The 12,500-nt window shown below is 42.0% G+C and overlaps 1 protein-coding gene across 4 annotated transcripts in view; it reads left to right on the forward strand.

Moving 5' to 3' along the window:
• Window positions 1-12,500, forward strand: part of LOC137651282 (cytochrome P450 2L1-like) — a 29,177-nt gene that overhangs the window by 9,848 nt on the left and 6,829 nt on the right. For all 4 annotated transcript variants that reach the window (XM_068384546.1, XM_068384547.1, XM_068384548.1 and 1 more), the window contains 3 exons: window positions 7,528-7,658; window positions 8,222-8,440; window positions 8,941-9,140. In XM_068384546.1, the coding sequence (XP_068240647.1) occupies window positions 7,528-7,658; window positions 8,222-8,440; window positions 8,941-9,140 (550 nt within the window). The remainder of the gene's footprint in view (window positions 1-7,527; window positions 7,659-8,221; window positions 8,441-8,940; window positions 9,141-12,500) is intronic.

Here is a 12,500-nt window from a genome sequence, read left to right on the forward strand (position 1 = left end):
TGATGAAAAACATTAGCCACCTAAAAATTCAAGATGGCGGCCAATTTTCAAGATAAATGCCATTGAATATATACAGAAATATTGCCTTTGAAATAAATTTGCAAAGACTTGTCCATTCTGAATGATCTTTGGTTCATATCGTACAATTTTCACTATATATAATCCGTATCTGGAACCATGTACCTTCTTACTAGCTTGCTTGTTCCATTATATCAGTCTCAGAAACATGATTATTGTAAAAAGTCCCCATATCATAGACACCATCAGTTCCACATAATATTGGATGTACGTGTAGACATTATCCCTTGGTCTTTTTTGCTACATATTGTCTTGTTGTCTGGATGAGTATATTGTACTACAACACTTCTAAACCTCGATTCTGTAGCTACATAGTGCTGTGCAGGTCAGACCAAAGCATTAGCCTTTCCATTAATCACAGCATTCTGAGGCAAGGGACAGTGACATTGCCTTAGCAAGCAGAACAATGCCCTAGAGACTGACCATATATACAAATGATCAGCACCCAAGCCCACTCTCCACCCAAGCTAGGACAAGGAAGGGCCAGCAAAGGCGGCTGATAAACTTTTGGCTCCCCCAAACCCCCACCCTTAGCTCACAAGTATGGGGAGGTTGCAGTGACCAAAGGAACTAACGAGTTTGAGCGGAACTTGAATCCCCGTCTAGCAATCACCAGGCATGGACGTTACCAACACGCCTCCACAATCCTAAAAGAGAGTTGCTGGTAACTCTACCCAAAGGGTAAGAGCTGTGTCCAAACGATCTGACACAGATCTATACTTGGTCCAGCCATTTGGTAGAAGTCTGTGTTTCTCGTTGATGTACGGTTGAAGGATTCCAGATGCAGCCCGCCAGGTAAGCTGGATACTTCACAAGCTACTTCAGCACTGTGTTGGACCTGTCATGAACCTGTCCAAGTCTCTAGGTCTTTATCATCCACTATCGATAGGTATTCTCTAAGTTAGCTAATGACACTGGAAGCCTAATCACAAACATCCCAGGTTTTCCAGGAAGACTTCTCCCCTTTACCAGGGGGATGCTGAGACTACATAGCAAAAGAGAGAGCACTCCTTTGCTCTTGTTTTTGCAAGAGTGCAGTACAAGTCATGTGAATGAACCCACTGCAAGATCTGTTATTGGACCAAAGCATCTTACAAGTGCTGCAGACTTAACTTCTGAAGTGCCTGCAGAACATTGACTGCAATGATGACAACATATGTGTCGCAGGGTTTGGCTATGATAACTTCACTACCTGTTTCTGCATGTCAGCTTACTGACTGGATGGTGCAACCCTAGTCAGATTGATAGTGCGGTTGCTGACATCTTCTTTGGTCACAGTGACTGCATTTGGTGGAGGCAAATGTGCAATCTCATCATCCAGAAATTTGAACAAATTAGCTTTATTATAATTTCTGTCAGGATGCTTTACCAGTTTAAGGGAATTTTTTCTCACTTGTCACCCTGCATCTCACCCTGTATCCTTGTTTGATTTAGTTTCAAATTACATACGAGATGGCTAGTAGACATCAAACATAACATCGGTTCTCATGTACTCTGTAGAGTATGCTTGTACTGTAAGAGGGACATAAAACATTGTGTATATTATTCTAACGTTTTTGAATTCTAGAAGACTGCAGGACCCTCACCAGATCTGGTTGTCTCCACTAGTTATGTGAATAACTCTGAGAATGCCTGTGGGTAGGTATCCTCTTTGGGTGCACGTTCCTATTTCATTCAATTGGTGACTCTGAGGTAGATTTCTCAAGCATGCAAAATGGTATTTGAGCTCCTGTGTAATAGCATCTCCACTACTAAGTCTTACAAGAATTTTTCCTTCAGTTAAAGTTTGGGCTCATTCATGAGGTCTGTTATTAAGGTTTATCATCATAAGTTGTTTGAGTTCAAACGATAGGGCTCCTTTATCACATAGGAAAAACATTTGCCTTTAACGATGGTTATGAGCAGCTTGGTCTGGCATTTTACTTTTTCTGATTCTCCCAGTTTCGTGTTGCTGAATGTAAGGCGATAACTTTGGTGATACTGCAATTTTTTGTACCTCAGAGTTTCTTCACTGCCACCATTATCAGTACGTCTGACTGTACCCAGAATAATAAGCATCTCAGTAATTATGTGAAAGGAGAATATTGGTCATAATTATACAATAACCATCATGTTATTGTGGTTATTGTGCATATGGTGACTTGAGGTCATTACTCTTCTTCTGGCTCCAGTCAGTACAGAATTTAGACGGTCCTGGTCTTCATTTGCCATCTTGGTTAATGGTATTCAAGATATTATAGTATGAAATTTATCAATATTCAGTGAATCAGGCAGAGAGTTTATCTTTTTGCCACCTTGATCACAATCATGAACAATCATCCAGTATCACATAAATCCTGTGTGATCTGTACACCCTTCAGATAACTACATACAAAGTGATGTAAAGCCCTGTTACCATTGGCTCGCCTCTCCCTCGCTGGCACACCCTCTCAATTAAGGCAGTGCTGTCCAACAAAACATGTATGTTGAACTACTGTATATGTAATTTACAGTAGGTAACTGATGTGGGGCTTATTGGACAGCATTTAGGACAGTGAGATTGTTATTTCACACCAAATAATCTTACAGCTGATACTAAGCCCCATGCTGAGCCTCACAGCTACAGTTCCATCTAGCATGCTCTGGCTGTGCATTGACATTCGTGCTGTTGGTTCAAGAAAGCCAGTGAATAAGACCATGGTTCCAAACTTGGATTTCGAAGAGTTAAAAATGTATGATTTGACGCCAAGCTCATTCAAATAGGATAAGTCTTTCCGATTTTATTGCAAAATGGAATATTTCTGTATATGCAATGGAATCCTTCTTAAAAAAAGGGCTGCTATCTTGAATTTTTAAGTGGCTCATGGGTCTTGTACCAATCATGTGTCACACGATCGTACATAGTTCATTTTGTGTATATATTATGCTTGTATCTTCGCTCTTCCCTCGCACTAAAAAGAACCTGAATAAACATGCCTGTCTTTCTCACCGGTAACGGTGTCGGTTTTGAACATGAAATTTCCTGTTGCATTGAGCTTTTGTATATAAAGGAGAGTGTTCTATAATAAACTCACTCAGTTGCTTTCATCCTGTCTTTGAGTCACAACCTTCTCTCGGCCCGTCACATTGGTGACCCCGGAAGTCGACTCGTTCCTCCTGCCTTCCACTCCCCCTCGCCCCTCCATCGTTGGTACTATGGCTTACTTTACGGAAGTTAATGCTGTGGCTCCCCCATTGAAACTTTCATCACTCGCCAGCGGAGAGGCGTTTGCTTGGTTTCAACGCACAGAAGTCCAGTTTCGCATCAAGTGCGTGACTCGCTCAACTACCAAAGCAGATTATGTTCTCGCGGCAATACCCGAGGACACCTTCCCAGAAATATCCAACTGGCTTTGTCAACAAGGAGATACCCCAATAGCGTATGACGCCCTCAAAACATACCTTCTGCAGCAGTGCTCGCCGTCGCCAGCCGCCCATATAGCAAAGCTTTTTCAGCTCTCGCAACAACCGTTGGGGGACCAAAGGGCTTCGCTCGCCCTCAGGGAAATGACCAGTATCGCTCGCCTGCGACCTGCCACAGACGGCTCTCCTTTTGAGGCGAACCTACTTCGTGCCCTTTGGATACGCCGTTTACCCGGACCTATACGCGCTGCCATACCCGATTTCGATAGTTTACCCATAAAGGACTTGATGACCAAAGCCGACGCCCTTATGGACAGCCACTTCAAGACCTCTATCAACGCCTCCACCCCTGACGAAGAGGGCGCCTATTCAACGTCAACCGAAGCTGACGTGAATGCCGTAGAACATACACGCCTACCCCATGACGTGCCGAAGCGGCGACAAAGCCACCCTCCACCCAGCACTCGCTCGCCCCCCCCCCCCAACCAATGACTTCTACAGCCACTTACTACCTCCCATCCGCCGCAGTTTTGCTAATACCACTTCAGATTCGGGGCAACCGCGAAGAAATGTGCCAAAAATTGTCAGTGGGAAAAAACTTGTAAGTAGGCCATTGCTTGTGGCGGTGGCCTCCCGTGTTTCTAATCTTTTCTTTTTACATGATACAGGAACGGGCGTGCGATATTTGGTAGGCACGGGTGCTTGTCGTTCTCTTTTGCCAAGGGAACTCTTCCTTGGTGCGGATTTCCTCTCTCATTTCCAGACTCGTACTTGTCAACACCTCTTCAACCTGCCCCCTCCAACCTCGCTCTCCACGTCAGCGCACCCACGGATGCCTATGCCTACCTCCTCACGCCGTACCCGGAAGTTTTCCGTCCAGAACTTCGCCAAACGCCCACGACTCCTGCCAAGCACGGTATTTATCACCATATCAAGATGACAGGACCCCCAGTCTTCGAAAAATTCAGACGTCTGGCACCGGAACAATTGGCAGCCGCCAAACAGATGTTTGCCGAAATGGAGGAAATGGGCCTTTGCCAAAAGGCCTCCATCCGCTGGTCGTCACCTTTACACATCGTTCGGAAGAAAGACGGCTCCCTCCGTCCATGCGGGGATTACAGGCGCCTGAACATGCAAACAAAACCGGATCACTACCCCCTCCCAAACATTGCCGACGTGACCTCCTACCTGCACAAAGCGAAGGTTTTCTCTACTCTTGACCTCCTGAAGGGGTATTATCAGGTGCCTATGAACCCAGAAGACATCTCCAAGACTGCCATCACCACTCTGTTTGGTACATACACCTTCAATTACTCCTGTTTTGGCCTTCGTAATGCTGGGGCCACGTTTCAACGTCTCATGGATGGCATCTTAGGGGACCTCCCCTTCTGTGTATGTTATGTGAACGACATACTTGTGTTCTCCTCCTCAAAAGAGGAACACCTCCGTCAGCTGCGCATCGTGCTCGACCGCCTGTAACAAAACGGCCTTGTAGTCTGGTGCGACAAGTGTACCTTTGGCGCCAACGAAGTGTCGTTCTTAGGGCAACGCATCACTCCTGAAGGAGTCCATCCCCTCCCTGAGAAGGTAGCAGCTGTTCAGGATTTTCCCGCGCCCTCGACCGTCAAAGCTCTGCCGGAATTCTTGGGCATGATCAACTATTATCACCGTTTTCTGCCAGCCATTGCCGCCACTCTTGCTCCCCTCTACGCCTCCCTCAAGGGCAAGCCAAAGGACCTGAAATGGGGTCCTCTTCAAGAAGCAGCCATCTGAAATGCAAAGAAGGCCCTATCAACCGCTGCGGCTCTCACTTTTCCTATCCCACATTCCCCTCTCCTTCTCTCCACCGATGCCAGCGACGTCGCTATTGGTGCAGTACTCGAACAGGTGGTCAACGGCTCGCCCCGCCCATTGGCCTTCTTCAGCAGAAAACTGTCCAAGGAAGAATCTGGTCATTCTACCTTCGATTGCGAATTGTTTGCGGTGCACTTGGCTGTCTGTCATTTTCGCCATTTCTTAGAAGGTACGCCCTTGTCATTCGTACAGACCACATGCCTCTGGTGCACGCCTTCACTCGACAGTCTGACACCTGGTCCGCCCGTCAACGCCGACATCTCTCCGCCGTGGCTGAATACAATTGCACCCTTCTATATGTTCCTGGGAAAATTAATCCCGTTGCCGATGCCCTGTCAAGAAACACGTTGGCAGCCGTTCAACTGGGATTAGATTACAACGCCCTGGATGAAGCCCAATGACAGGATCCAGAGTATCAAGCATGTAGGACATCCTGCACATCCCTCTGTTGGGAAGACTTCCCCCTCGAAGACTCCAACACTACCCTCCTCTGTGACGTCAGTACTGGTAGACCACGACCTTGGATTCCTGCTCCCATGCGCCGACCGGTGTTTGATGTCATTCACGGCCTTTCACATCCCTCGTGCCGTTCTACTGCACAGCTGCTAAAGACGAAGTTCATTTGGCACAGCATTTCTAAGGATGCTAAGGCTTGGGTCCGCGCCTGTACTTCTTGCCAAACTTCCAAAGTACATCGACACACGGATTCAGGAGTGGGCACCTTTCCTTAACCTCAGCGTCGTTTCGCACACATTCATGTCAACGTTGTAGCCCCCTACCCCCATCACAAGGACATCGTTACCTGTTTACCGTCATCGACCGCTCCACTCGTTGGCCTAAAGCCATTCCCATGGAAACTGCAACGTCCGCCTCATGTACATCTGCCTTACTCTCAGGATAGATTGCAAGATTTGGTATCCCTGAGCATATTACTTCTGACAGGGGTACCACTTTCACCTCTCAATTGTGGACATCATTAGCGAATCTCCTGGGCATCACCCTACATCAGACAACGGCCTACAACCCCGTTGCCAATGGAATGGTAGAACGTTTCATCGCAACCTCAAAGCAGCTTTGATGTCCCGCTGCAAGGATTCCAACTGGTTTACTCAGCTTCCCTGGGTCCTCCTGGGACTAAGGACCACTCCTAATGACGCCCTCGACGTCTCGGCAGCCGAAATGGTGTATGGTGACCTGTTGGTCGTCCCTGCCAAATTTTTTCCTTCTACAACTTCCTCCGAAGATCTCCAGCGCATACGTCAGGTCATGGGAAAATTTACTCCATGCCGCCAGACTTACAAGCCCCCAGCGAAGCATCACATACCGACAGACTTGCACTCTGCAACACACGTCTTCCTGCGTAACGACACTAGCAAGCCACCGCTAACGCCCCCTTACACGGGTCCTTTCCTTGTGATGCGACGCAGTCCGAAAGCATTCCTACTAAACATTCGTGGCAAAGAAGACTGGGTCTTCCTTGATTGTCTAAAACCTGCTTATCTCCTGCCAGATGACCTGCCTACAGTTTGCCTCCCTAGATCAGGGCGCCCTATTTAACATGTACAGTATGTCATTTTTTGGGGGGAGCCATGTACCAACCGTGTGTCACACGATCGTACATAGCTCATTTTGTGTATATATTATTCTTGCATCTTCGCTCTTCCCTCGCACTAAAAAGAACCTGAATAAACGTGCCTGTCTTTCTCACCAGTAAGTGTGTCGGTTTTGAACATGAAATTTCCTGTTGCATTGAGCTTTTGTATATGAAGGAGAGTGTTCCATAATAAACTCACTCAGTTGCTTTCATCCTGTCTTTGAGTCACAACCTTCTCTCGGCCCGTCACAGTTTTATCAACAGAAAAATCTCCAATGAGTATTTTCGCCAGTTTTGGTGTTTATTTCAGGAAATGAAAGTTTCTGAAAGTTTGGTATTAACTGCTTAACTATATGCCCCTAATGTCTTTTCGGCTATTTTTTTATATATTCACTACTTTACCTTTAAAGCTACATTACATTACATTTTGTATTAACCCATATTTTCTCATTTTTGTTATAAAATGTTCTCAGTCACCCATTTTTCCAAATTTTCTCACATCCTAGTTTTCCTCATTACTTATTTTACAAGATTTGAGCCACTGCTTACTTTTATTGAAACTCCCTTGCAAGCAAATCTTGAAATCCCTTGTGAACAATGACTGTTTCCCTTGATTACAGATGGAAATTTGGAAGCAGAATCCAAGTTTTCATTCACGATTACCATATAGCCAAGCAGATTTTGGGGGGCCCAGACTACCTCGACAGACCTGATATGGATACCTTCAAAATATTTGAAGAAGTTGCTTTAGGTAAGCTTCTTATTTCTATGGCCTTGACATAAGTCTATTGATATGTAGGCTACAGGGCTATTCTGGTAATATGTAGTGCATCATTTATGGAATGTCTTGGAGCATCGCATTTTACATAGGGAGGCCAATGTCCTTTTTTTATTCTATATCAACAGCAGAAGGAAGTTCGATTTGTTCCTGCCTGATACATTGCCTTACCTATTATGTGAGAATTCAATTTGTTACCATTATTATAAAAATGTACAATAGATATGTCATCTAATGTCCCAGGCTCAAATATCTTTATTTTTGTTTCTAATTTAGACTATCTTTTTACTTAGGGCTTGTGAAAAATAAATATCTTGCTAGTGGAGAATGAAAACCATGTATATTTCTTACGACATCATGCATTTACATAAAAGTTTACCACTAATCTTTTATACTTAGTTTCTCCAGTGAAAACTTGTCTTTGTAATTTCTTACAGATCCCCTTCAGCCATGGCCTAATTAACACCCCTCAAATACTAGCAAACTAATTTAAATCCAAATTAACTTATCATTAGACGAGGTATTATAATTTTCAGGTATTTCCGGAAGTAATGGCGACATCTGGCACACCAACCGCCGATTCATCCTGCGTCACTTACGAGACCTCGGGATGGGAAAGTCCCGCATGGTGGAAGCAGTGCAAGAACAGGCCGAGATCCTCGTTAGAGCCTTGAAAGAGCAAGCCGGGAAGGAGGCGCCCATCGCCGAGGCTCTAAACTATGTTATCATGAATATCATCTGGAAAATGTCTGCAAGTATGACATTTTAAAGCTGAATTTAAGACATGGAAAGATGAGGAGATACATGTAATATTTGTATTATAATGATAAATTAAATATTTTTCTATCGTGCATAGTTTAAAGCTGTCGTTGATATCACTATAGTATGTAAATTAATTAAAATTATATAATTTCATATTCAATTGCTTAAGCATAAAGGTCTCAGGACTGTATTATGAAATGCTGATTGAAATATAAGAATATTAAATATAAGAATATTACAGTATAAAACATTTCAATATAAGAATATTACAGTATAAAACATTTCAATATAAGAATATTACAGTATAAAACATTTCAATATAAGAATATAACCTCATAAGAATTTTGTCAAAACTTATACCACTATAGCCTAGGCATTAAAGCGGAAGGGCTTGATAAAGTTATAATCAGGAGCTCCTTTTGATTCATTGAATGGAAAATGAAAGTGTCAGTTTCAGAAGTCATATGAAAAAATCTGTCAACATTTCACGCAGATAAACATTTTGAGATGACGAGTCCAAACCACAGAGAGTTGAGACAGATGATAGCGGAGTCCATCATAGCCACCGACCAGCTGGTGATTTCGGACATGATACCTTGGACGAAGACTCTTTTGCCGGATGTTATTTTCAGGCGCCTTTTCAGCGTGGATAAATTCATTGGGATTGTAGATAAATTCCATAAATTTTTCCAAGTAGGTTTTTCATTTTAGTTGCAATAGCTTACATAGTTGTACAGAGAAACAAAAGTACGTTTGTAAAGTGTAAACATTATAGGTAAATGTGGGATATACAATTATATGTAAAGTAAATATGTATATTCATATTTAGCATGGAGATAGCAGCCCTACTGTCTACCTTTGAAAGGTGCAATCAGCTAATGTGTACTCAAGCCCTAGCCCCTTCCCCCTCTTTTGGGGAAATTTTACTTATCATAGAAAATACAATATAGAACTTTACAGCATTTATTGTTGTGCAGGTGAATAGATATCCTTTCCATTAATATATAAATTTACATATTTTGTACAATGTTCATATACATAGATAATCAAAGAGAAAAAACTAGTAATTACCGGACGTAAATTACATTATAAATTTATGACGCTGTTGTCCCTTTGAATGAGAATCTCGTCAACATAATTGATAGGCGTATCCCTTCTCGTGTGCTGAGGTACCGAGTGAAGGAGAAACCGTGGTTCAATGATGATTGTAGACGTGCTTATTTGGAGAAGCAGGAGGCCTATCACCTTTGGAAGGGTAACAGATCAGAGTTGACCTGGAACAACTATACTCAGCTTCGAGCTTTTGCTCAGAGAGTTTATGCCTCTACTGAAAAGGAGTACAATTTAACCATAAAAGAAACCCTTTCTGGTACAACTCAGGAACATAAATGGTGGTCTACCCTTAAATATGCACTCTTTGGTGTAGATGCAACAGTTCCCCCTTTACTTAAACCAGATCGCTCAGCCACTCACTGTCCAAAGGAAAAGGCAACCCTTTTGGCTGATGTTTTTGACTGTAAACAGAGTAATGAAAAACTTGAACTTCCTCATTCCTGTTTTCCTAAGGCTAAACTAACTAGTTTAGCTTTTCGATCTCGTGAGATTAAAGCTCTGTTGATGGACCTTGATGCTTATGGAGGTGTAGACCCAAATAATATATTTCCTTTGTTTTTTTATAAAGACAGCAGATTTCTTAGCTCCAAAGTTATTTTGCACAAGTTAGCAAGAAGACGAGCTTTTAGCACTTGTTGGAGAATGGATGATGTTACTCCTCTATGTAAATGTGTTTGTAGTAGCTCAAGTCCCACTGATTACTACCCAATTTCCATAACTCCCATATTATCTAAAGTTTTTGAACGTCTGCTGGCAAAACGTCTTATTAGGTTTGCTGAAGGTAATCATCTACTCCCTAGTGTGCAATTTGGTTTTCGCAAAGGCCTTGGAGCATGTGATGTCCTTCTTACAATCTCCAATGCTGTACAGAAATCCCTTGATTGTGGTCAGGAAGTTCGTATGATTGGACTTAATTTTAGTGCAGCCTTTGACCATGTTAATCATGAGGCCCTTGTTTTCAAACTCAAACAGTTGGAAGTGGGTGGGTCGTTTCTTAGCATTATTATTGATTTTTTAAGTAATAGATCTCAAAGAGTTGTTGATGATAGGTACCATAGTGAGCATAGGAATGTGATATCCGGTGTTCCACAGGGTAGTGTTCTTGGCCCATTACTTTTCATACTATATACACATGACATGTGGTTTGGCCTAGAAAACAAGCTTGTTGCATATGCAAATGATGCTACTGTCTTTGCATCAATTCCATCCCCTGAATGTTGATCTGGGGTTGGTGAATCCCTTAATAGAGATTTAGCTAAAATTAGTGCATGGTGCAAATTATGTGGTAAGAAGTTGAATCCTAACAAAACTCAAAGTATGATTGTAAGTAGGTCAAGGACGGTGGCGTCAACATCCGGATCTCAGTATTGATAATGTTTCTTTAAATCTGTATGACTCTTTTAAAATTTTAGGTGTGATTTTCGACAGCAAATTTACTTTTGAGAAACACATTAGGTCTGTGTCTTCTTCAATTGCACAAAAAATTGGCTTATTGAGAAAGTCTTACAAGATTTCCGGGATCAATCTATTCTGAAAAAGTGTTTTAATTCTTTCATTCTACCTGGTTTTGAGTATTGTTCTCCTGTCTGGTCTTCAGCTGCTGATTCTCATCTCAATTTGTTGGACAGAAACTTATGGTCTATTAAATTTCTTATTCCTGATCTAGATATTAATCTCTGGCACCGTCGTTCAATTAGTTCATTATGCATGTTGCATAAGATTTTTCATAACTCTGACCATCCTTTACATTCAGATCTCCCCGGACAATTCTATCCTGTTCGTAATACTAGGCAGGCAGTTAATTCTAACAGCCAGGCCTACTCCATCATGAGGCTCAATACTACACAGTATTCTAGAAGTTTTATTCCAGCTGTTACAAAGTTGTGGAATGATCTTCCTAATCGGGTAGTTGAATCAGTAGAACTTAAAAAGTTCAAAGTTGGAGCAAAAGTCTTTATGTTGACCAGGCTGACATGAGTCTTTTTATTGTTTATATATGACATATCTGTTTTTGACGTTGTTAATAGTTTATATAGGGCACATCTGTTTTGACGCTGTTACTGTTTTTAGAATGATATATTGTTAATTTATTCTCATCATTTATTTATTTCCTTATTTCCTTTCCTCACTGGGCTATTTTTCCCTGTTGGAGCCTTTGGGCTTATAGCATCTTGCTTTTCCAACTAGGGTTGCAGCTTGGCTAATAATAATAATAATAATAATAATAATAATAATGATAATAATAATAATAATAATAATAATAATAATAATAATAAAGGGAGTAGAAATAGTGAACGAAAAATAAATCAGATAAAACAAGATAAAGTAGTGTATTAAAATCCTAAAGTTTATGAAAAAAGTGAACTAAACAACTTAAACAAGATTTTCTTGTGGGATGCACTTTCTATAAATGGTCTTTAGCGTAATATAAGGGAGGGCAGTTTCAACCCTTGTCGTAGGACAATCTCGCTTAAATCCTGAAGAGTTCTGTCCTCACGAGCTGTATGAGTTGGGGTTCATTGTCATGGAGGAACAGCTTCAAATACTCTTTGAAAACCGTGAAGCATTTCACAATTTGGTTTAACAATAGGAAATATGGAGTTAGATATTGGATGTAAAGATTAGAAAATGTCTCTATAACATCTTTGTGCACCGGGGCATTATCTATGATAAGTACTGCTTCGTTGTCTGCCAAAATAGCTTCCAGTGACGTTATGACACGTATCCTTAGTTACGGTATGTACGTGGATTTCGTTGTACAAGTCCTAATCTGTCAGAAATGACAACAATGGCTATCACCTACCGGCCCTTCCGACTATTCACAAATATTCCTTTTTATCCATAAATTAAAGCCCATCTTGTCTATGTAAATTCTGTGGCCATGTAATACAGCTTTGATCATACTTTGGGCAAATAGACATCTGGCTTCTTAACTTATGC

The sequence above is a fragment of the Palaemon carinicauda genome, chromosome 12 (genome assembly GCF_036898095.1).
Source record: "Palaemon carinicauda isolate YSFRI2023 chromosome 12, ASM3689809v2, whole genome shotgun sequence".
In the NCBI taxonomy this organism is placed as follows: domain Eukaryota; kingdom Metazoa; phylum Arthropoda; class Malacostraca; order Decapoda; family Palaemonidae; genus Palaemon; species Palaemon carinicauda.